This window comes from Oryctolagus cuniculus, chromosome 1 (genome assembly GCF_964237555.1).
Source record: "Oryctolagus cuniculus chromosome 1, mOryCun1.1, whole genome shotgun sequence".
Taxonomy (NCBI): Eukaryota; Metazoa; Chordata; class Mammalia; order Lagomorpha; family Leporidae; genus Oryctolagus; species Oryctolagus cuniculus.
Genome location: NC_091432.1, coordinates 58,524,390 through 58,549,458, shown reverse-complemented (window position 1 = coordinate 58,549,458; position 25,069 = coordinate 58,524,390). Strand labels below are relative to the sequence as shown.

The following is a 25,069-nucleotide window of genomic DNA, read 5'->3' as shown; positions in this document are numbered from 1 at the left end:
GGAGATGCAGATATTTTTTAATACGTTCATTACACACATTCCTAGTTTCTGTTTGTTATTTCTGACATTTATTTACTGCGACTATGACTTCATCTTCTGCCCAATCTGTAAACAAAGGCGGTTTATAGGATTGAGGCTTTTTTTTATTGTGGTTGCTCATTCCTCTTTGTATAAAATGTAAATTGTTCAAACTCAGTCTTTGGGACCTCAGTTAAATATTTTTCATCTCTAATATTTATGTATAAATTCATTTGAAACCATGACTCCTGGGTGAATCTCTGCGCTAAGGTCTAGATCTATAGTTTCAGTTACATATCAGGACCCTCCTTTTGGAAATTCCACCAGCGCCTCATTCATATCAACCTCATCCTATTCCTTGACAACTACTCTTACATTTTGTATCTGGGAAATGACTCCACCATCCACCTAGTCTCTCCTGTCTGCAACATGGTATTACTCTTAGCCTTCTTCCTCTAATCATACCGCATCTAATAAAATTTTATTGATTCTGTCATCAATTGAGCTCCCAGTATTGTGTCTTTATCACTTGTTTCCATTTGCTACATGATCCAGCAACACTACTCCTAGGTATTAATCCTGAAGAAATGAAGACTTATATTTACTTAAATGCCTATACATTAATGTCTATAGCACCTCTATTCATAATTGCCACATACTTTAGGAATTGCAAATATCATCCAACAAGTATACTGATAAACACACTACTATATCCATGCAATAGGATACTACTTAGCAAAAAAGGAAAAATATCATTTGGATAAATTTCCAAGTCATGTCAAATGAAAGAAACCATTCTCAAAAGATTACACACTATCTGATTCAATTAATATGATATTCTTGAAAAAATATATTTGTGGAGACAGATAAGTGTTTTTCAGAAGTTTGAAGTGGACAGAGATGAATTCTAAAGGGTTAGATCAAAGGATTTTGGTAGTTTGTGTATCTCTTATGTATCCTGATTGCATTGATGATTATACACAAGTCTGAAAGTGAGTTAAAATGCTTGGAGATATTTACCAAACCATGATATTTGCTGTATGTTACTTTTAACATAAAAAGGAGGGCTAATATTCCTACAAATTAGATCAAGCACCAGAAGGATAGTATCCAAAATATGATGGATTAAAGAGAATAATCCCATTACCAGTTGTTTTAAAGCAATAATTTTTAAAAAGTATACTCTTTTCCAAAGAAGGATATGCTCATGATTTGCAATAATGAAAATACTAAACTTAAGTTTTCCCTACTGGTCTTTGCTTTCTTGAATTCCTGCATGTATTTCCATTAAAGAGTTTAGTAATTTGGTGTTTTTATGACATTTTGCTGTGACAAATCTCTTATGTTTGGAGGCAGTCTTTCAAAAGCAGAATTAATAACTGATAAGAGAAGATGACAATTTCAGGGCATGCTGAAGATTCAGTGAAAAGTAGAATATAAAGTTATAAGAATGAGAAAATAGACTTGTGAAAAATTTTAAGCATTTCTGCCAAATATAAAATAAAAAAACTGGGGGCTGGTGCTGTGGTATAGCAGGTTGAGCTGTCATCTACAGCACCAGCAACCCATATGGGCACTGGTTTGTGTCCCAACTGCTTCAGTTCCCATCCAGATCCCTCTACTGCTCCTGGGAAAGCAGCAGAATATGGCCCAAGTGCTTGGACCCCTGCAGCCACATGGGAGACCCAGATAAGGCCCCTGGCTCCTGGCTTCTGTCTGGCCCAGTCCTGGCCATTGCAGGCATTTGGGGAGTGAGCCAGCAGTTAGAAGACTTCTTTCCCTCTACCTCTATCCCTCTGTGTAATTTAACCTTTCAAATAAATAAATAAATTGTTAATAATAATAATAATAATAAATTTAAACTGGGATTTATTTCAGACCTAAAAATTTCACTTGTACACCTTTTTCATTCCATTAACTTCAGCTAAATAACATCTCTTTAAGTAATTGCTATTGATTTACAATTTTTTGCATGCTTTTTTTTTTATATTTCCACATTATTTAACTGAAAAGCCCATATAATCCATTTTGATTTCTCTTAATTTTCAGGTATATGTATGTAGAATTTATATACTTGTAATCCTATTGAATGTTCTATTTTGTAATTGACATTTTTACTTAGTATTATCTGTAAAATATTACATGTTTTTAAGTAATCTTCATAACCAAAATATATCAAACTCAGGATGATATTTATGGAACTCCAGAGTCCATCTTCAACCACTTTTTTAAATGCTTCTCTCTACCTATACTTCCTTGCAAATTTTCTACTTTTTGAAAGTCCTGTGAACAGTCACTGAGGTTTACTATTCAATGCTATTGGTTCTACTTTTCACAGAAACACAATTTTCTGTGAACAATATTTTTGCTATTCCTAAGGTCTTGGATATTTACTGTAAATGACTAATAGCTGTAAATAGTGTCTTAAAATGTCTGAATTTTTTTTAAAAATTCTAAATTTACTTCAGAACAGGTGGGCATTTAGTTTTTCCAATGATGAGACCTAGAGTTATTTAAGTGAATTGTGAGGCATGATGAATCAATAGTTAAGAACCTGCAACTCATTAAAAATGTATTCTCTTCTTTGAGTGATCTTCATTGGGTGTGCTTAAATTACCCAAATGGCAGACAGCTTACTGCCTTTGCTGTTAACGCTATCATTTTAAAAATGTATTAATTTATTTCAAAGAGTTACAGAGAGAGGCAGAGGGAGACAGATCCTCACCTGCTGGTTCACTCCACAAAAGGCTGCAATGTCCGGGCCTGGGCCAGGCCAAAGCCAGGAGTCAGGAACTTCATCCAGGTCTCCCACGTGAGTGTCAGGGGCCCAAACACATGGATCATCCTCCGCTGCTTTTCCCAGGCCTTTAGTAGGGAGCTGGATTGGAAGTGGAGCAGCCAGAAATCAAACCAGTGCCCATATGGGATCATGGTGTCACAGATGGTGACTTTACGTACCACACTGCAACACCGGGCCCTAGCTCTATCATTGAAAAAAATGATATTTAGGGGTGGGTCTCTGGCAAACCAAGTTAAGCCACCACTTGGGATACCAATGCCCTGTAATGGTATGTCTTTTTCAAGGCTTGGCTACTGTACATTTCCTATCTAGCTCCCTGCTAATATGCCTGGGAGGTAGTGGATGGTCCCCAACTGCTTGGGTTCCACTTGGGAGACCAGGATGAAGATCCTGGCTTCTGATTTCAGCCTGTCCTGGCCCTGGCTTTTGTGAGCTTGTGGGGGGTGAACCAGCAGGTAGAACATCTCTTTCTCTCTCTTTTTTTCTCTATCACTCTGCCTTTAAAATGAGTAAATCTTTTGAAAACATGGCTGATGATCTTATCAGTTGTTCCCATGTGTGTTTAATGGTACAATGCGTATACTTTCTATATAAAATTGCTGAAATATTTTAATACAGCGACCACACATCCATTGACTTCACTTTTCTTAAATCAAGCATCCATGGTTCCTTTGGCTGTCTCGCCTGTAGCATACTTTTTACCTTCCCCTCCATGCTCTTTGTCAGCATCTAAAAATACTCTGAGGAATAAGGCCAAACCCTGAGCAGCATAAGTGCATTTTTACTACTGGACTCAAGCAGATGTCAGTGGGGGCAACATTGCTTTCATTTCTGAGCCTCAATCTGTGATGGCAGCAGTCATGGAGACTGGAGTCAGCAATCGTACTTCTCCCTTTGACCATCTGTATTAGGATGCATAAATCTCTGACTCATCATTTGCATTAGTAAAATGAGATTATTTTCCCCTATAGTGAAGCTTTGTTTGAAATTAAAAGAAATATCTATAAAGTCCCCAGAGGTATTTGGTCATGTGTGAGGGTTTAGTAACTAATTTTCACTAAATAAAAATGAAGTATTCATATAGTTTCAATTACTCATTTTTTATAAGAAGTATAATTGTCCTTTAATACATGTCAGGAGATTTTCACGAATTCCAAAATAAAGCAAGAAGTGCAGCATCTAATCGCTTCTTGGTTCTAGACTATGCCATTCATATATATATATATATATATGTATGTACATATATATATATAAAACATATGTATGTGTGTGTGTATATATATATACCAACTGATACTTGTCCTTCCCTTCCTCTCCTCTGTTCACCTACAGTCTGTTCTAGAGTTCTCCATTTTGACATAACTTTTATGCTTGTCCACCCACATCAGGCACTTTGACATTTAAATGTCCTTTCTCTCAATGCATTGTTCATCTTTGATGATGAATGACAGTCTGAGTTTCATCCAACACAATATCAGGTTGTTTCTTTCTGATTTCCTTTTCATATTTTCATTAGCATAAGCTTATTAATGGCTTTGGCTGCTGCAGACTAACTGTCCCAAGGAATGAAGGGCAGGCTGCTTTGTGTGTTCTCTGTGTAACTATTCCATGATCCATGTTTGTGGAAACCTCACAATTTCTATCAGAATCATAGCTAAGGTTGGGGGTAGTTCTTTTATTTTAATAAAATTGAATGTTGAATATAACACTCACCTTCAGAGCCAAAATTATTGAATCTGAATTCCAAAAATAACTTCAGAAAGCAAGGTTTTCCGCTTAGTTTTATGGGTGGTGAAGGGGTGAAGACTTACAATATGAAATGTTGACGTCCCACCTTGGATAAAGAATGCAGTTACATCGTACATGCTGGGAGGATAGAGGTGGATGTCTTTGTATGTCTGGCAGGAAATAAAGGAAACCTCTAATAGAGTGTAGCAAAGCCCCTAGGGCTATTGTTGCTTGCCCCCTTTGAGAGAAAGGTCCTTGGGTTGTACAGAAATAACATAGGGAGCCAGGTGACTAATTAAAATCTTGGCTGGCCCTCCCCAAAGGGGCATCAATATGCCAGGGTATACTTTATATTATGTCTTTTTTTTTTTTTTTTTTTGACAGGCAGAGTGGACAGTGAGAGAGAGACAAAGAGAGAAAGGTCTTCCTTTTGCTGCTGGTTCACCCTCCAATGGCCGCCGCGGCCAGCGCGCTGCAGCCAGTGTACGGCGCTGATCCGATGGCAGGAGCCAGGTACTTATCCTGGTCTCCCATGGGGTGCAGGGCCCAAGCACTTGGGCTATCCTCCACTGCACTCCCTGGCCACAGCAGAGAGCTGGCCTGGAAGAGGGGCAACCGGGACAGAATCCGGCGCCCCGACCAGGACCAGAACCCGGTGTGCTGGCGCCGCAAGGTGGAGGATTAGCCTAGTGAGCCGCAGCGCCGGCTATATTATGTCTTGTTCCCCCTGTCTCATGACATTTATATTATGTCTTGTTCCCCCTGTCTCATGTGAAGGAGAGAGTTTTTGGTTTCCCAGAAGCCTACCCTATGTTTAGAACAATTATCTGCTAAAATGGGGTCAGTGTGATGATGTAAGAGTGTTTTTCAATTGAAATAACCTTTGAACTAAATTGAAAAGGAGTTAAAGGAAGGAATAGAAATGAAGAAATTTGTTACTGAGTTGATGGCCATTTAACTGCAGGGAAAAACCCCAAGATGATTCTTTTTGGAAGTCTGTATACTCAGACTTACGTATCTTATACTCAGCACCCCCAGAGGCAGCTTTACTGGCTGCGCCACAATGCTGGCCCCAAAAGAGTAATTTTTAATGTATATAACCTAATAAAAATGGGTTTCTTTTAGCAAATAAGGTTTTACCACCTTCCTAAAAGTTGCTGATCCATGGAGGCTTGGGCAAAAAATGATCCTTCATGTAAACAGTGGCCTTTGGAACCAAAAAACCTAGGTTCAGTTTGAGGTACACGTACTTAGTAAAATTGTTCACATTATTTGAGATGTAAGTTCATGATCAGTGGATAACTTTATTAACACTGAGTTAACAATTTCTATCTCATAAAACGGTCATAGGTTTTAAATAGGATAGCATGTATAAGATGTGGGAAAATTAACTGATGCTGTCTATTTGTCTTAAACATACATGACAGAAAGAATACAGTGCCTTATCAGTATTGACTGACAATTCACAGTTATCAGATTCAGGAGGGACCTTGTTAAATTTTACAAACTTTTCTGTTTGATCCTCAGTGCTAAACATAATCTTCTTTGAGATTTATGACATGCCAACTGTCGCTCCTCCGCGGGCTCGCGGGAGAACGACACCGGACCGGACGCTGTTGTTTAAGCGAATGACTCTGCGTTGTGCGCTCAAGTTTGCTCCTGTGCTAACCGCATTCTAACTGCATTCCACTTGGTGTGCTTCCGCATTCTTGTTATTCTTTCGGCGCGTGGTGTGAGATGTCTGCGGTGCCTCACCGCGCTTAAGCGAATCCCCACCGCGCTGCTTCTATCTCGCCTTTATAGTCCTCTCCCACCAATCCGTGCTCTGCTGCCCACGTGCTGAGCACGCTGTTCTCCTCCAATCAGAGGTTGGATCAGGAATCAGCTAATTGACGAAGCAGCTGTGTAAGATTTGTTTACTCCCTCTCAACGCCATATGGTGGGAGATCAGGCGCATAGAGTTAGTCTCAATAGTCTCAGTAGTCTATTCTAGTCTGGATAGTCTCAGTACTTATTTCGCCATGTTGCAGGAGACGGGCCCTGCTCCCCACAGGGCCCTGCTCCCCAAACCAACCATCACACTTCCTTCCTGCCCCATTGATCTTCCTGCCACTGCTCATTCACTGAGAACTTTTGTATTCACATCAGAAATTTCTTCTTTATAGCTGTTTTTGACGGCGATTTCAAAACCTAAAAAGCTCAACTAACAATGTAATCTCAAATTTGCTCTACTTTCTTAACTCCAAAACACTCTGTTCATCCATACTCTACATATGAAACCTATGATGTTCATACCATAAATTTCACCAATTGTCAATTGTATTCAATCACTCAAACATCTCAGATTATGGTCAGAAACCAGCAGGAACTAGCCTACTGTCCAACAGAAGTAAGGGTATTGGCTCAATATAGACAGGAGGCTCTATAGGACCCTCACATACTTCCCACAATGAAGAGGAGGCAAATACCTATTAAAAGATTGAGAGGAGTCATATGGAAGGATTCTGAGAAGGAAATTAGGGATGTGAGTTTGATCTTGGGGCAGACTTCTGTTTTTGAAGTGATGTTAGGAGAAGTAGGGATTGGGACCTGTCTTAAGGTGATGATCACAGTTAAACATTTGGGTATCCCTGGTAATCTGAGGGAATAGATAATCAGACCTGGGTACATTATTAGTAAGATAACAGTGGATACTTCAAAATGGGATAATGATGGCATTTATAGTGACTTATCTGCATTTGTCTTCCCAGTCTGATGAATGACAGGGATATTTTTTTAGTTCCAACAAGGTATATTTTTCTGGAAATATTCATTTCTTACTGCTTATCAAACTTGTTGGTATAAAGCTGTTCATAATTTTTGAGTTTTTGTTATTTGAAAGAGAGATAGATTATCTGCTATTAACAGTCTCCAAATTCCCGCAACAGCTGGCGCCGAACCTGGCTGAAGCCAGCTACTCAGAACTCAACCCAGGTCTCCCATGTGTGAGGCAAAGATATAAGAACTTGAGTCATCACCTGCTGCCTAGCTGAGTATGCATTAGCAGGAACCTATATCAGAAGACACACTGATATGGGATATAGGCATCCTAAGCACTATTTTAATTTATATACTACAAAGACCACCTCTACAATAAATGTTTATATTTTTAGATTTTATTATTTTGTTTTTACAATAATTTACTACTGTATTTTTATTTATGACAAGTGTTTGCCCATAAAATGATGTGCATAATGCACATATAAATATGGGGTCAGACTCACATACTTTGACATAGAATGACAAACCTAAGCACTTATGAGGCCCATCAGTTACTTGTTTTGAATTATTATAATGAATATTTATTATATTTATTATTTTATTTGAAAGAGCATCAGAAAGACAGAAAGAAAGAAAGATCCCCTATCTGCTAGTTCACTCCCTAAATGGCTGCAACAGCCATGACTGGAGCAGGCTGAAAGCAGGAGCCTGGAACACTGTCCGGGGCTCCTACATGGGTGTCAGGGGTCCAAGAACTTGGGCCATCACCTGGTGACTTTTCAGGCTTATAAGCAGAAAACTGGATTGGAAGCAGAGTAGCCAGGACTTGAATCTGCACTCTGATCTGAGGTCCTGACATCAGGTAATACAACCATGGCCCTGTCTACAGTGTTTTTTTAAACCTTTATTATCCCTACAAAATGGATATTTAGGTCTCCATTTGCATGTCTTATTTATATAATTAATACCACTGAGTTTTTCTTTATTAATATTCCTGTGTTTTTTTGATTTTTAATAAGGCTTAGGGTGGGAGGCAGATTAGGGGAGGGAGACACATGAAGAGAAGTCTTCCTTCCCCAAGTGCAGGCATCAGCTGTGACTAGGCCAGATGGAAGCCAGGAGCCAGGAACTCCATCCAGCACTCCCACCTGGGTGACAGAGACCCAGAACATGAACCATCATCTGCTTCCTCCAAAGGTACACATTCTCCAGAAGCTGGATCAGAAGCAGAGGAAGGACTCAATACCAGGCACTCTGATGTACGATGTGGGCGTCCCAAGCAGTAGTGTCATTAGCTGTGCCACCACACTCATCCCTGTGGTTTTTGATTTTGCTAATATCATTGAATGAAAAAGCCCTAGACTTCTTTATTTTCTTTATTAGACATTTTCTTTATGTTCTCTTTTTCCTATTATTTATTAATATAAAGAAAATAGATTTCATGCATTCCATACGTACATTTCCAAGAAGACAACCACACCTCCTTCCCTCCTCCCTCCCCTTTGTGCCTCCCTCTCTCCCTCCTTTCATCATTGTTTGCAAAGACATAATTTTAGTCCATGTTATATTCACAGGCTTAATTCACCACCAGCCATAATATTCAACAAGTAAAAAGTAGGAAGATCACATTTCCACGGTCTTTCTTGGCTTTCTTGAATTGAAAAATGTATATTGAAGGTGATTTCATTGTTTTCAGTTTTTCCTTTAAGTTACTTTCTAGCACATTATCTTGAATCTGCATCATATTTCCCTTTTTCCTACTATGATAATAATTTTGAATGATATCATGGGCATTGTGAAAGATAGATTTAAGAGATGGGATTGTGTTATAGTCCTTCAAAATATATCTATTATATTAATATACTAAAATTTTTTCATTCAGTTATGGACATTTGGGTTCATTCTGGTTTTTGGCTTCTATTAAAAAAAGCTTCTATAAGTATCTACATACAGGTCATTGGGTAGACAAATGTATTTCTCTTGAATAAACACATAGTGTTGGGATTGCTGGTTGTTATGCTTGGTGTATGTTTAAAATTTATAACAAATTGCAGAACAGTTTTTCAAAATGCAGGACCATTTTCCATTTCCACCTACATTGCACTTAAGTTCTGTTTGCTGTGTGTACTAGCACTTAGTATTGTCAATTTTTTAAAAAGTAAAAATTCTAATATGTGTGTAGTATTAGCACCTTTGTTCTTTAATTTGCATTTGCCTAGTGACTGGTTGCATCAGTTTCAAGTACTTTTTGCCAATCGTGTCTCTTTTATGAAGTGTCTATTCAAATATTATACCCATTTAAAAAGTTGAGTTATTTTTCTCTTGTCATTGATTTGTAAGAACTCTTTATGTGTTAGGATACAAGTCCTTTAATTGAAATATATTCTGTAAATATTTTATTAGTCTGTTATTTTATTTTTTTAAAGATTTATTTATTTATTTATTTATTTGAAAGTCAGAGTTAAACAGAGAGAAAAGGAGAAGCAGAGAGAGAGAGAGAGAGAGGTCTTCCATCTGCTAGTTCACTCTCCAATTGGCCGCAATGGTTGGAGATGCACCAATCCAAAGCCAGGAGCCAGGAGCTACCTCCAGGTCTCCCACATGGGTGCAGGGGCCCAAGGACTTCGGCCATCTTCTACTGCTTTCCCAGGCCATAGCAGAGCACTGGATCAGAAGAGGAGCAGCAGGGACTAAAACCGGCGCCAACGTGTGATGCCAGCACTTCAGGCCAGAGCATTAACCCATTGCGCCTCAGCGCCGGCCCCTTAAATTTTCATTTTTTTTTTCATAGGCAGAGTGGACAGTAAGAGAGAGACAGAGAGAGAAAGGTCTTCCTTTTCCGTTGGTTCACCCTCCAATGGCCACTGCAGCCGGCGCACCGTGCTGATCTGAAGCCAGGAGCCAGGTGCTTCTCCTGGTCTCCCATGCGGGTGCAGGGCCCAAGCACTTGGGCCATCCTCCACTGCACTCCCGGGCCACAGCAGAAAGCTGGACTGGAAGAGGAGCAACTGGGACAGAACCCCGACAGGGACTAGAACCCGGGGTGCCGGCACCGCAGGTGGAGGATTAGCCTAGTGAGCCGTGGCGCCGGCTTAATTTTTTATTTTACTTGAAATGTAGAAAGAGGTATCCCATCTACTGGTTCAATCTCCAAATGCCTGCAAAAGCCTGGAAACCAAAACTCCATCTGGGTCTCCAACAATGGTGGCAGGAACCCGGTTACCTCTTGCCACCCCCATGGTACACATGAGCAGGAAAATGGAATCAGGAATTGAGCTGGGACTCTAACCCAGGTACTCTGACACGGGATGTGAACATCCCAAACTGCATCTTAACCATTAGCACCAAATACCAACTCCACCATTTTCATTTTTAAAAAGTGTCTTTCAAAGTTCTTAAAGCATTCATTTTTATGAAGTCCTGTACATCATTTCATTTTTTTTCATGGTTGAAGTATTTGCTGTCATATTTAAGAAATTTTATCCTCACCTCATTCAGTAAGGTTTTCTCTATACTGTTTTTCTTGTTTTATTTCCTGGATATTCTATTATGTTGTTTTACATTAGTTACAGCATCTTTATTTGTTTTTAGATTATTTATTTATATTTACTTATTTATTTGAAGGGCAGAGTTGGAGAGTGGGAGAGACAGAGAGGTCTTCCATCTGCTGGTTCACTCCCCCAGTAGCTGCAATAGCCAGGGCTGTGCCAAGCTGAAGCCAGGAGCCTGGAACTCACTGGGGTCTCCTACATGGGTGGCAGGGGCCCAAGGGCTTGGCTGTCTTCCCCTGCTTTGCCAGACACATTAGCAAGGAATTGGATGAGAAGGGAGCTGGAGCATCTGTCATGTGACCTGGCACCCATATGGGATGCCAGCATTGTAGGAACCTGCTATGCTGCAATGCTGGTCTGTAAGATGTAGTTTAAATTTGCATTTGTATTACATTTGAGGTGAGTGTTGAGATTTTACTTTAAATTTGATGTTTAATTGTCTCAGCCCATTTTCTTGAAAAATTGTTCTTCTGAATTTCATTGTCATTTCTGTAAAAAAAAATCAATTATAGATGTGTGGATATATTTTGGAGCCTTTAAAAATACCAGCACTGTGGCACAGGTTAAAGCCCTGGCCTGAAGCGCTGGCATCCCACATGGCTGCAGGATCCAGTCCCAGCTGCTCCTCTGCCGATCCAGCTCTCTGCTGTGGCCTGGGATAGCAGTAGAAGATGGCCCAAGTCCTTGGGCCCCTACACCCACATGGGAGACCCTGCAAGAAGCTCCTGGCTCCTGGCTTCAGATCGGCACAGCTCTGGCCGTTGCAGCCATCTAGGGAGTGAACCAGTGGATGGAAGACCATTCTTTCTGTCTCTCCCTCTCTCTCTGTAACTTTTTCAAATAAATAAAAATAAATCTTAAAAAAAATCCATTAAGCTATATGTTTATCCTACCACAATCTTTTGATTACTGTTTACTGATTTATAGTAAGACTTAAAATTAGGTCATCTGAGTCTCTCATATTTGGTTCCCTTTTCCAAAATTGTTTTGTCTTTTTCCAAATCAATTTTAGAATATTTATCAAATTCTGTTTTCAAATTTACTGAAAATTTTATTGCTAATGCATTGAATTCATAAATCATTTTAGGAAAGAATTGATGCAATAATATTGAAAATATGAAATATTGTGAATGTCTCAATCTATTAGGATTTTCTTTTATTTTATCATCCATAGTTATTTGTTTTCAGCATACTTATCCGGCCTATATTTTATTAGGTTTATCTCTAAGCATTTCATATTTTTGGTGTTGTTTTGAATAGTATTGATTTATATTTTAACATGAATTTGTTTTAATTTTCAAGTGCTTTTTGCTAGTATATAATTAAATTTTGCATTTTGACCCTGTGTGCTATGAATGGGTTAATTTAAATTAAAAATTAAAATAATTTTAAAAAATTGACTTTTGTCTGCCCGGCCTCAGTCACAGGCATGCAGGTATGTTCGTTCATCCTCTGTCCTTGCGCCCCATTTCCTACACTTTCCTCTTTCCAACCGCAGGAGTTGCTGTCTCCAGCCCACCTCCAGGGTCTGCTGAGGGAAGCCGGAAGAGACCTGTGACCTGGATAACCTGCCAGAGACTCAGCCACCAGAGAGGAGTCCACTCCCCTGCCACTGCTGCCAGCACGCCCCGACCACCTGCTCCCCTTTCCCTCAGCTCCATTCACAAGGCAGCCGGCTTCTCCAAAGTGGTATGATTGAAGGGACCATAATTTCATCGAATTTTATGTTGAAGACTGTAAATATGTTAATATAAATTTTGAACAATCCAAACTTACATTCAGTTGTCTTGGAAGAAGGGATCATTTTAAACATTTAAATGAAATTAATCTTTTCCACTGTATTGATCCAAATGATTCGAAGCACAAAACAGATTAATTTTATGTTGTTAACTGAAAGAAGAATCTGGCCAGTCATGAGCAGGGTTACAAAAAAAAAAAAAAAGAAAGAAAAAAGAAAAAAGAGCAAAGCTTAATTGGCTTAGTGTGGACTTCAATGATTAGAATAACTGGGAAGATGATTCACATGAAGGCATGTCTGAATTTGATCACTCCTCTGAATTGATGAACAACATGGGTGGACATGAGGATTCGATTTAACAGAAGGAGATGGAGCAGATGACGAATCACAAGATGGTGATGCTGACAAAATGTCAGATTTGGAGTAAGGAATGCTGTCATCACCTGCGTTTTGAGAAACTTCTCTGCAAAGTTTTGAATTGAGAGAATTCATGAGTTGATAGCTCTAAAGGCAGATGCTGTGTAGGCTTCCTTTAGCCCATTTTTCAGCCTGTTTTTAAAGGATTCACTAAGGGTTGATAACATACAATTTTATGGGGCAATTTTAAGTAGCAACTTTGTGCATAAACATTTCCCAGACTTCCATGAAACTGTTGAGGTCCTAGATAACTGACACAGCAGTTGTGATCAATAAAAACAGTTCACCTAAGTCTCCTTTACTTCCTAACATACTGACAGGATGGGAAACTCTCAGCTGAGGGAGAGATGTAAATACATTTTAGATTTTAGGACATGCACACAGAGTGACTGCCACCTTACACGTAAGCTGCTGGTGCTCTGGCGTGTCCTTCAGGATTGCTCCACTAATGTTTATTTTCCAAAACACATACTGCACATTATTACATGTAAGTTATCTCTTGTCAGTGCTCCAGCTGTATCTAAGCCAAAACTAGTGAATGCCCTAACTTAGAAGCTTTTTGAAGCCTTTTCATTTGTTATTGTTTGGCCCTAAAACTTTTACACCTCTTAGTATGGAGGACAAAGAAAGCTGTGCATTGTTGCTTGACAGTCTATACAGATTTATATTTGCACTGTTAGTATGGCAAATTTTTGAAAAGGTGTTAACACATTATGGGAATTTTTTATTTCTTATTTTGATTTAGATTATACCAGGGTTGAAAAACTTTGGTTTTTCATGGCATATTCATGACAGTAGCGACTTTTGAAAAGTGTCTACATTCTTTCTAATAAACTGTTGGAAGGCCTAAAAAAACTGACTTTTTTTTGAATTTCCTATATTCATTTACAAATTCCCTCACCATGTATAGATTTTTAAGTTGTACTACTCAGAACTTATAATAGTGTCAAAAGTTAGAGTGAGAGTGTACTTTCTAATCTTATTTCTTTTTTTTGAAGAAAAGTCTATATAACTAATGTGATAGTGAAACAGTATATGATGAACAAAACAACAAAATAGTAATGAAAGAAGTAAAATAACTGAACGAGTCAAGAGGAATATTGTGTCCATGGACTGGATGACAACATTTCAATGATACAAATTTTCATATTGATATATATCTATATAGTGTTAATGCAATTATTGTCTTAAATTACAAAAAGTTACTTACTAATGAAAAACAATCTGACTCTAAAATTTATATGGAAAGAAAAATAATTGCTAAAAAACAATAAAGAAACACAACCCAAATTAAAGATTGTGTGGCAACAGTACTCAAGACAGTGTGAGCCGGCGCCACAGCTCACTAGGCTAATCCTCCGCCTGCGGCGCCGGCACACAGGATTCTAATCCTGGTCGGGACGCCGCATTCTGTCCCAGTTGCCCCTCTTCCAGGCCAGCTCTCTGCTGTGGCCAGGGAGTGCAGTGGAGGATGGCCCAAGTGCTTGGGCCCTGCACCCGCATGGGAGACCAGGAGAAGCACCTGGCTCCTGGCTTCAGATTGGTGCAGCACGCCGGCCGCAAGGTGCCAGCCAGAGTCTTGGGGGGTGAACCAACGGAAAAGGGAAGATCTTTCTCTCTGTCTCTCTCTCACACTAACTCTGCCTGTCAAAAAAAAAAAAAAAAGATTCTTTTTCTCTCTCTCTCATTCCCCTTTTCTTAAAAAAAATAAAAAAGAAGACAGTGTGGTATTAGTGGAGAGACAGACATACATCTATGGAAAGGAATAGAGAATTTGGAAATGTGTTCACACAAGTACAACCAAGTGATCGTAAGTTATAAAAGCAATTCAAATGATAGTCTTTTCATCAAATGATGTTGGAATAATGGGACTTTGATAAGCAAAAGTAAGTGCACAAATGATCCTGACTCAAAACTGAAACCTCACACCTAATAACAAAAATTAACTTAAAATGGACCACAGACCAAAATGTAAAGTTTAAGACTATAAAACAACACTTTAAATTTTTAAAAGATTTATTCATTTATTTGAAAGGTGAAGTTACAGAGAGGCAGAGGCAAAGGCAGGGAGAGGGAGAGAAAGAGAGAGAGATCTTCCATCCTCTGGTTCGCTCCCCAATGTCCACAAAGGCCAGGGCTCTTGGCCAGATAGAAGCCAAAAGCTAAGAGCTTCATTTGGGTCTCCCATGTGGGTACAGGGACCCAAGCACTTGGGTCATCTTCTGCTGCTTTCCCAGGAGCATTAGCAGGGAGCTGGATCAAAGTGGAGCAGCTGGGATGTGAACCAGGCCCATATGGGATGCTGGGGGTGCTGGCAGCAGCTTAACCCACTATACCACATCTCCAAACTTGACTATAAACCTCTTACAGGAAGACATAAAAATCTTTATGACTAGGGTGACAATACAAAAATGCAATTGATAAATTTAAAGAATGAAGCACTATAGCAAAAATTAAAACTTTTGCTTCCTGAAAGGCTCTGTTGACAAGATTAAAATACAAGCCATGTAATGGGAGAATGAATCTGTAAATCACAAACTGGACAGAGTACTCCTATATGGAACATTGTTAACAGTCACTCCAAGGAAACAAACCAAGAAGAAAATGGACAAACAGGCCGATTTGAACAGGCACTTTATTAAGACATGTGATAGCAAGTAAGTACATGGAAACATGTTCAAAATCGCTAATCATTAGAAAAGTAAAATTAAAGCCATAAAAAACACTATATAGATATATATCAATATGAAAATTTGTATCATTGAAATGTTGTCATCCAGTCCATGGACACAATATTCCTCTTGACTCGTTCAGTTATTTTACTTCTTTCATTACTATTTTGTTGTTTTGTTCATCATATACTGTTTCACTATCACATTAGTTATATAGACTTTTCTTCAAAACAAAAAATGGTGAAAATACTAACGCAGGGAAGGATATGCAGAAATTGGATCACTAATATAAGACGTATGACACTGAATCTGCTAGAGCCTTGTTCCTGGACTTCACAGGCACCAAGAATATGAAAAACATGCCTTTTCAATTTGTATCCTTTTGATTTCTTTTTATTGCCTAGTGGCTCTGTCTAAAACCAGAACTATATTGAATGGCAGTGGTGAACGTGGTCATCATTGTCTGGATCCAGATCTTAATGGAAATGCTTCCAGCTTTTCCCCATTTCTTTTTTCTTTATTTTTTTAACTTTTTAGCAAATATAAATTTGGAAAGTACAGCTTATGGATTACAATGGCTTTTCCCTGCCCCCCATAACTTCCTTCCCGCCCGCAACAATCCCAACTCCCGCTCCCTCTCCCATTCCATTCACATCAAGATTCATTTTCAATTCTTTATATACAGAAGATCAATTTAGCATATATTAAGTAAAGATTTCAACAGTTAGCTCCCACACAAAACATAAAGTGTAAAATACTGTTTGAGTACAAGTTATAGCATGAATTCACATTGAACAACACATTAAGGACAGAGATCCTACAAGAGGAGTAAGTGCGCAGTGACTCCTGTTGCTGACTTAGCAAATTGACCCTCTTGTTTATGGCGTCTGTAATCTCCCTAGGCTCTAGTCATGAGTTGCCAAGGCTATGGAAGCCCCCTGAGCTCGCCGACTTTATCTTATTTAGACAAGGTCATAGTCAAAGTGGAAGTTCTCTCCTCCCTTCAGAGAAAGGTACCTCCTTCTTTGATGACCTGTTCTTTCTACTGGGATCTCACTTGCAGAGATCTTTCATTTAGGTTTTTTTTTTTTTTACCAGAGTGTCTTGGCTTTCCATGCCTGAAATACTCTCATGGGCTCTTCAGCCAGATCTGAATGCCTTAACGGCTGATTCTGAGGCCAGAGTGCTGTTTAGGACATCTGCCATTCTATGGGTCTGCTGAGTATCCCGCTTCCCATGTTGGATCGTTCTCTCCCTTTTTTATTCTATCAGTTAGTATTAGCAGACACTAGTCTTGTTTGTGTGATCCCTTTGACTCTTAGACCTATCAGTGTGATCAATTGTGAACTGAAATTGATCACTTTGACTAGTGAGCATTGGTACATGCCACCTTGATGGGATTGAAATAGAATCCCCTGGCACATTTCTAACTACCATTTGGGGCAAGGCAGCTTGAGCATGTCCCAAATTGTACATCTCCTCCCTCTTATTTCCACTCTTACATTTAACAGAGATCACTTTTCAGTTAAATTTAAACACCTGAGAATAATTGTGTGTTAATTAGAGTTCAACCAATAGTATTAAGTAGAATAAAAAATGCTAAAAGGGATAAAGTATTAAGTTGTACATCAACAGTCAGGACAAGGACTGATCAAGTCACTCTTTCTCATAGTGTCCATTTCAACAGGTTTCCTTTTTGGTGCTTGGTTAGTTGTCACTGATCAGGGAAAACATATGATATTTGTCCCTTTGGGACTGGCTTAATTCACTCAGCATGATGTTTTCCAGATTCATCTGTTTTGTTGCAAATGACCGGATTTCATTGTTTTTGACTGCTGTATAGTATTCTATAGAGTACATGTCCCATAATTTCTTTATCCAGTCTACTGTTGATGGGCATTTGGGTTGATTCCAGATCTTAGCTATTGTGAATTGAGCTGCAGTAAACATTAATGTGCAGACAGCTTTTTTGTTCGCCAATTTAATTTCCTTTGAGTAAATTCCAAGGAGTGGGATGGCTGGGTCAAACGGTAGGGTTATCTTCAGGTTTCTGAGGAATCTCCAGACTGACTTCCATAGTGGCTTGTCCAGTTTGCATTTCCACCAACAGTGGGTTAGTGTCCCTTTTTCCCCACATCCTCGCCAGCATCCGTTGTTGGTAGATTTCTGAATGTGAGCCATTCTGACCGGGGTGAGGTGAAACCTCATTGTGGTTTTGATTTGCATTTCCCTAATGGCTAGTGATCCTGAACATTTTTTCATGTGTCTGTTGGCCATTTTGATTTCCTCTTTCGAAAAATGTCTATTGAGGTCCTTGGCCCATCTCTTAAGTGGGTTGTTTGTTTTGATGTTGTGGAGTTTCTTGATCTCTTGTAGATTCTGGTTATTAACCCTTTATCGGTCGCATAGTTTGCAAATATTTTTTCCCATTCTGTCGCTTGCCTATTCACTTTCCTGTTTCCTTTGCAGTACAGAAACTTCTCAATTTGATGCAATCCCAAATGATAATTTTGGCTTTGACTGCCTGTGCAGTCTGTGTTCATCAGGTATATTGGTCTGCAGTTCTATTTCTTGTATCTTTTTTCTGGTTTTGGAATTAAGGCACTGCTAGTCTCATAGAAGGAGTTTGAGAGGGGTTCCCTCACTTTGAATTACTTTTGAATCATTTAAGATGAATTGACATTAGCTCTTAAAATATTTGGTAGAATTCATCAGGGAAGCCTGTGTGTTTCTTTATTGCAAGCATCTCAGTCTTGGTCATTGGCTTAGTAGGTACTCTGTGTCTTTGTGCCTCTATTTGATTAAATCATATGTGCCCCTGTATCTTCTAGATTTTGCAAATTGTTGACACATAGCTGTTTTTAGTTATTCCTGATGATTCTTTTTATTTCTGTAATATCTCTTTTTCATCTCTGATTTCATTAATTTTGATCTCCCTTTTTTGGTTGGTTTGGCCATTGATTTACCGATTTTGTTAATTTTCTAAAAATTATATTTTTACTGATCTCTGGTATTTTTATTTCAATTTTATTTTCTAGTTCTTAATATTTCTTTCCTCCTACTAATTTTGGGTTTGGTTTGCTCTGGGGTCTCTAGGTCCTTGAGATGCATTATTGGATAGTTCTTTGATACCTTTCCAATTTCTTGATGTAGGCACTAATTGCTAGAATCTTTCCTCTTGGAACTGCTTTTGCTGTATTCCTTAAGTTTTCATATGCTTTGTTATCATCATCATTTGTTTTCAGGAATTTTTCAGGTCTTTTTAAATTTTATTTTTGTCTGTAAGCCACTGTTCATTCAGAAGCAGGTTGTTCAGTCTCAGTGTTTTTGTTTTCTACAGTTTTGTATGCTATAGATTTTCAGCTTTATTCCATTTTGATCAGGAAACATACAAGGGATGATTTCAGTTTTTTTGAATTCATAGATGTAGGATAAAATGTTCTATAGATGTCATATCCATTTGGTGCATAGTGTAGATGAGCTCTATTGTTTTGTTTTGTTTCTCGTTGATCTGTCACCTGATGAAAGTGGGATGATGAAGTCCCCATTATTTTTGTATTGGAGCATTTGCCTCCCTCTAGAGCCATTAATATTTGTTTTAAAATGTACTTGAATGGAGAATGTTAGAGCTCTGCATTGCTGTCTCTGAGGTATATGAAATCAGTCAAGAAGCCCAAAAGAATCAGTACTCGCTTTACTGTTCCTCAAGTCCTGAAGTCCCTAAGCGGTCCACCTTTCTTTCATCACTCAAAGTCTTCCTCCCCTTGTTTGTTGTGTACATCCAGGGTTTCTTTTTGGTAATATGGGGGAGATCTTAAGAGGAATGGTTTTACCTCATCTCCTATGGAACTAGAAACATACTTTAAAACATTTTTAAAAACTTAGTGGCTTATTGATTTTATTTGAAATAATTAAGGCAAGTTTAATTACCATATTCACATGTAGACATCTCTATACTTTGAACAGAAAGTCTTTTTATTTTTTTAATTTATTTTTTAAATATTTTATTTATTTATTTGAGAGGTAGAGTTACAGACAGTGAGAGGGAGAGAGAGAAAAAGGTCTTCCACCCATTGGTTCACTCCCCAAATGGCCTCAATGGCTGGAGTTGAGCTGATCCAAAGCCAGGAACCAGGAGCTTCCTCTGGGTCTCCCACGTGGGTGCAGGGACCCAAGCACTTGGGCCATCTTCTATTGCTTTTCCAGGCCACAGCAGAGAGTTGGATTGGAAGTGGAGCAGCTGGGACTAAAACTGGCACCCATATGGGATGCTGGTGCCTCAGATTAACCTACTGCATCTCTGCATCGGTCCCAGAAAGTGTTTTCTAAAAAGAAATGTGCCAGAGACAAAGTCCTCTTGTGGGACAATATTCTCAAATAGTTCCTCACTCCACCCCTCGCCACAGTATGTGACTTAAAAGAAGTCAAATTGTAAAGAAGATATTGTAATCTTTATCTTTTGTGTAACTGTTATGTTATCTCATTTACATCCTATTTAAAATGAACATGGGGGAAGAAACATAATAGGAGTATTCTGAGGATTTACTGAATTCATTCTTGTAAATCACTAACAACAGTACCTAGAATGGAGTCAACAATCTGGTATTGTCAACTGCTATTGCTAATACATTTACTTCTGTAATTCCACTACTAACATTTGACATTAAGCTCTACTGTCCAACTTTGCAAATATATAATTTAGGGTATTGTGATTACACATTTTTTTTACTTAAGTAAACAGGAATACTAGTTGTTAATCTGGGTTAAAACATTTTGAGGTAGGGTCAAGCTGGGTTGCATATCATATTAGGCTGCCACTTGTGACTCCAGCCTCTAATATCAGAGGGCTGGTGCTAGTCCCAGCTGGTCTGCTTCCACCCAGCTCCCTGCTAATGTGCCTTGCCAGACAGCAGAACATAGCCCAAGTAATCAGGTTCCTGCCACCCATGTGGGAGACCCAGATGGAGTTCCTGCCTCCTGAGTTCAGCCTGGCCTATACCTGGCTATTGAGACCATTTAGAGAATGAACCAGGGGATGGAAGATCACTGTCTTTCCCACTCTGCCTTTCAAATCAGTAAAGAAATAAAATCTTTTTTTGTGTGTAGAAAAATTTTGAGGTAGTGGTCTAGATATGGTAAATATGAGTTTTTGTAAAAGTCACAGATGTAGCAGAATTAGATCCAAACATTCAGTAATTCTATCATGAAGAAATGTTCAACTGATGAGTAGTAAGAATCCAGTTAGGAAAAACAGTGGCTTCAGCAAGAGCAAAAGTTTAACTTAGCCATCCATTAATTTATTAGTTTTTCATTCATTCATATCAAATACGCATTTAAACTCATTGTTCTGTAGTAACTGTGTGAAAATTAGAAACTTGAGGAAGAATAGTTACTGTAACTATCTGTATGAAGCTTCCATTATTGTAGTGATAACAAACACAGAATATGTGACTACCAGTTCATTGTGGGTTTGAAGAATATGCTCCCACAGCTCTATAAGGAGATGATGGCGTCCTTACTTTAATCTAGAGCTTTTGTTCTCACAAGATACTGCATTTGAAAGAGTAGAGAAAGAGAAAGAGAGAGAATCTTCTATCTGCTGGTTCACTCCCCAGATGGCCACAATGCCCAGGGCAAGCCAAAATCAAGATCCAGGAGCTCCTTACAGGTCTCCCATGTGGGTGGCAGGGAGCCAAGCACCTGGGCCATCTTCTGCTGCTTTCCCCTGGTGCCTTAGCAGGGAGCTGGATCAGAAGTGGGGCAGCCATGATGTGAACTGGTGTACATATGGGACACCAGTGTTGTGGGCACTGGCATTACTTGCTATGGTACAACACTGCTCCTGATCTAGAGCTTTAAAGAGGCTTTTTGGAACATGGGAAAAAACATTTTGTTCTGTACCTGCAGTGTAAGAGGTTTTGCCCTGCCTGGTGCAGGGAAAAATATTTCCAATAAAGTACTACATATTAGAGGGTCGTGAGGCAGCAACAAACATGGGCCTCCCTCTCGCATCTACCCTCCTTTTTCCTTCCTTTATTTTTCTTTTAATGCTTGCAATGACATACTTTCAATTTACTTTATAGCCACAAGCTTAGTCCTCCATTAAATAAAGAATCCAACAAGTAGTAAGTAGAAAGACTAATGTTCCTCAGGAGGGTAGACAAGGGATATAAACAGTAATCATATCTCAAGATGTCCATTTTGCTAATATATACATATTATATTTTTGTACCCTTTTCTCCACATCCTCGCCGGCATTTGCTAATTTTTGATTTTTGGATGATAGCCCTCTATTGGATGAGGTGAAACCTGATTGTGGGTTTTCTTTGCATTTCCCTGCTAGTTAATGTTCCTGAGCATCTTTTCGTATGTCTGTTATTTTTGAAAACACCAAATCTTTACATTTATGGCTGTGATTGGTGTAAGGAGAATGAAATGGAAGACAGCAACAGAAGAAGCAAGTTGATTAAGATTGTATTTATCAGACTTCTCTAGAGAAACGATTCATATCCATTTCTCTCTGTCTCTCTCTTCCTGCTGTCTCTTTTCCTCTCCTTCTCCCTCTCTTTCTGCCTCTCTCTCTCCTTTCACTTCTCTCCATGTCTGAGATTTTAAGGGTTTTGCTCATGCAGTTGTGAGAGCTAGCATGTCCAAAATGTGTAGGGTAAGTTGAAAAAAACATGAGCCAGAATTGATGTTGCATCTGAAGGCAGAATTCCTTCCTCTTGTGAGGTTCCCAGTCTTTTCTTTTGAGGCCTTCAAATGATTGGACAAGGCCCACCAGTATTGTGGAAGACAATAGGCTTTATTTAATGTCTGCTGATTTAAATGTTAATCACAACCACAAAAACACCATGTGAATAACATTTAGACTCATGCTGCACTAAACAACAGGACACCATAGCCTAGTCAAATAGACACATTAAATATTACCCCTGTGATGGTTAATTTTAACTCAATGTTAAGAGAAGCAGCTGGAAGTGTAAGTGGTGACAGAGAAGGTGGAGATAAGTGGTAGGTAACTGTTGGCCTCAGGCCTCAGAAAGTATAAGACTCATCTAATATAGGAGTGTGGGTGAAGATGAATAAAATTATTCTCATGCTTCTGAATCCATGAATTGATTGATTAATGGTGCCTATTACCAGAGACTAAGAAGTGGGTATACAAAAGTGCTAGGGAAAGATAAATAAACATTCTGGTTTTCAGCATATGGATATAAACCAAGATTCTCCAGGGAACAAACTAAGTCCCTTAATATTCTTTGCTGAATGTGGAAGGGAACATGATGAAGTCACTCCAGAAATTTGTTCTGATCATTCCCTGAGGAGTCCAAGAAGCCTTCTACTTCTTCAGAGGATGTGGCTTCTTGTGATCTGACCGAGGCATACATAAGTTAGTCAGGGGCATCTCCTCCTTTCCCATATATCCAAGGCTGGAGTTCAAGGCCAAGAAAATAGAATCTGACAGATTTAAAGCCCATTATTGTCAGATAACCTTATTGGAACAAAAACACCTCCAAAGTATAGTCAGTTATATTTTGTCATGTCATCTCAGAATTTATATCCATACTTAACTGTAGTTATGCACACTTAGCATAAGATGCTATTGAAAATAGACATAACCTTAAAGAACTGGAAGTATAACATGGAAATTCCACAATTTACTAAATTTGGAAAAATAGCAATAGTTAAAAATAATTTTCCTACATTTTATGTGAAACAGTATGTTTTTAAATTATGAGTTAAATATATTAAAGATATCTTACCATGAGACTCTGATTTACTATTTGATATTTGAAAATCCACTCCCTATGTTGATTGAAAAGTTTCACTCCGGATACAGATATATTCCAACTGTAGTTACTCAATTGCCTTTTATTATCATATTCATGGGATATTATATCAAAATCTACAAAAACAGCAGCGGTCACCAAGACAATACTTTCCTTCCAAGCTCTCTTTTCAGAGCCTCTTTAATCTCATTATTCCTGAGACTGTAGATGAGGGGGTTCAACATGGGGTTCACCACCATGTAGAACACAGACACTATCTTGTTCTGGTCAGTTGAGTAGCTGGATTTGGGCATCACATAAATGAATGTAACAGTCCCATAGAACAGAGTGACTGCTGTGAGATGGGAGGTACAGGTGGAGAAGGCCTTGTGGCGCCCCTCAGTGGAGCGCATATTCAGGATTGTGATGAGGATGTAGATGTAGGAGACAGCTATGACAAGCACAGCAACCACAATGATGGAGCCAGCAGTAAGTGAGGGAACAAGAACAGGGATACTGACATCGGAACAGGAGAGTTCAACTAAAGGAGCAAAATCACAGAAGAAATGGTTGACTCTGTTTGACCCACAGAAGAGTAAGGAATGGAAGCATATGGCAAACGGCCAGGTATTGAGAAAACCAACTGCATAAGTTATGATGAGTAACTGGACACAGACATGTGTAGACATTTTGGTTGAATAAAGCAGGGGGTTGCAGATTGCCACAAAGCGATCATACGCCATGACAGCCAGGAGGAAGCCCTCAGCTGTACCAAAGAAAGCAGCTGAGCCAAGCTGAATGGCACATCCAAAGTAGGAGATTGTGCCTCTCTGTCTTAAGAAGTTTACAAGCATGTTGGGTGTAACAGAAGATGAAATACCCATATCAACAAAAGCCAGTTGGCTCAGAAAAAGGTACATGGGATGATGGAGCTGAGAAGAGATTCTGATAAGAACGATTGTGCTGAGATTGCCAGATATGGTCACCAGGTAGATGCATAGGATGATCACGAAGAGGACGACTCGTAGCATGGGATCATCTGTTAAGCCCAATAAAATGAACCCTGACACTGCAGTGTGGTTCCCATATATCAGGGAATCCATGAGCCAATGTAGCTGTTGTAAAATCAACCTGTGATGAAAAGAGTTCTTCAAAGATTGTATAACTGTGAAGGTTTCCTTTCATTAATGCATACATGTATGTTATTATAAACACAAAATGATTCATGCAAATTTTATATTAAATATGTTTTATATTCTGGATTCCCAGAGTGTATATACTCATACTAAGGTGTATTGAGTCTTCCTATATTTAAATTTCTTTTTGTAGGAACTTCCAAAATTCATTTGAAGTAATGTCTGTCTCTGTCACTGTGTGTGTGTGTTTGTATATTTATTGTTATTTGAAAGAGATAAAGAGGGGCCGGTGTCATGGCATACTAGGTTATTCCTCCTCCTGCAGCACTAGCATCCCATATGGGTGCTGGTTCTAGTCCCGGTTGTTCCTCTTTCAGTCTAGCTCTCTGCTGTGGCCTGGGAAGGCAGTGGAGGATGGCCCAAGTGCTTGGGCCCCTGCACCTGCATGGGAGACCAGGAGGAAGCACCTGGCTCCCG

The 25,069-nt window shown here is 39.0% G+C and overlaps 1 protein-coding gene and 1 pseudogene across 1 annotated transcript; one reads left to right on the top strand and one right to left on the bottom strand.

The window, feature by feature from the left end:
• The first annotated feature begins 83 nt into the window (after positions 1–83).
• Positions 84–16,928, top strand: LOC103350939 (prostaglandin E synthase 3-like; annotated as a pseudogene).
• A 6,683-nt stretch (positions 16,929–23,611) lies between these two features.
• On the bottom strand, positions 23,612–24,560 carry LOC100340464 (olfactory receptor 5P6-like). Its single transcript, XM_002708786.3, has one exon. It carries the CDS (start codon positions 24,557–24,559, stop codon positions 23,612–23,614), a length of 948 nt encoding a protein of 315 aa, XP_002708832.1. The 5' UTR covers position 24,560.
• Positions 24,561–25,069: the final 509 nt, after the last annotated feature.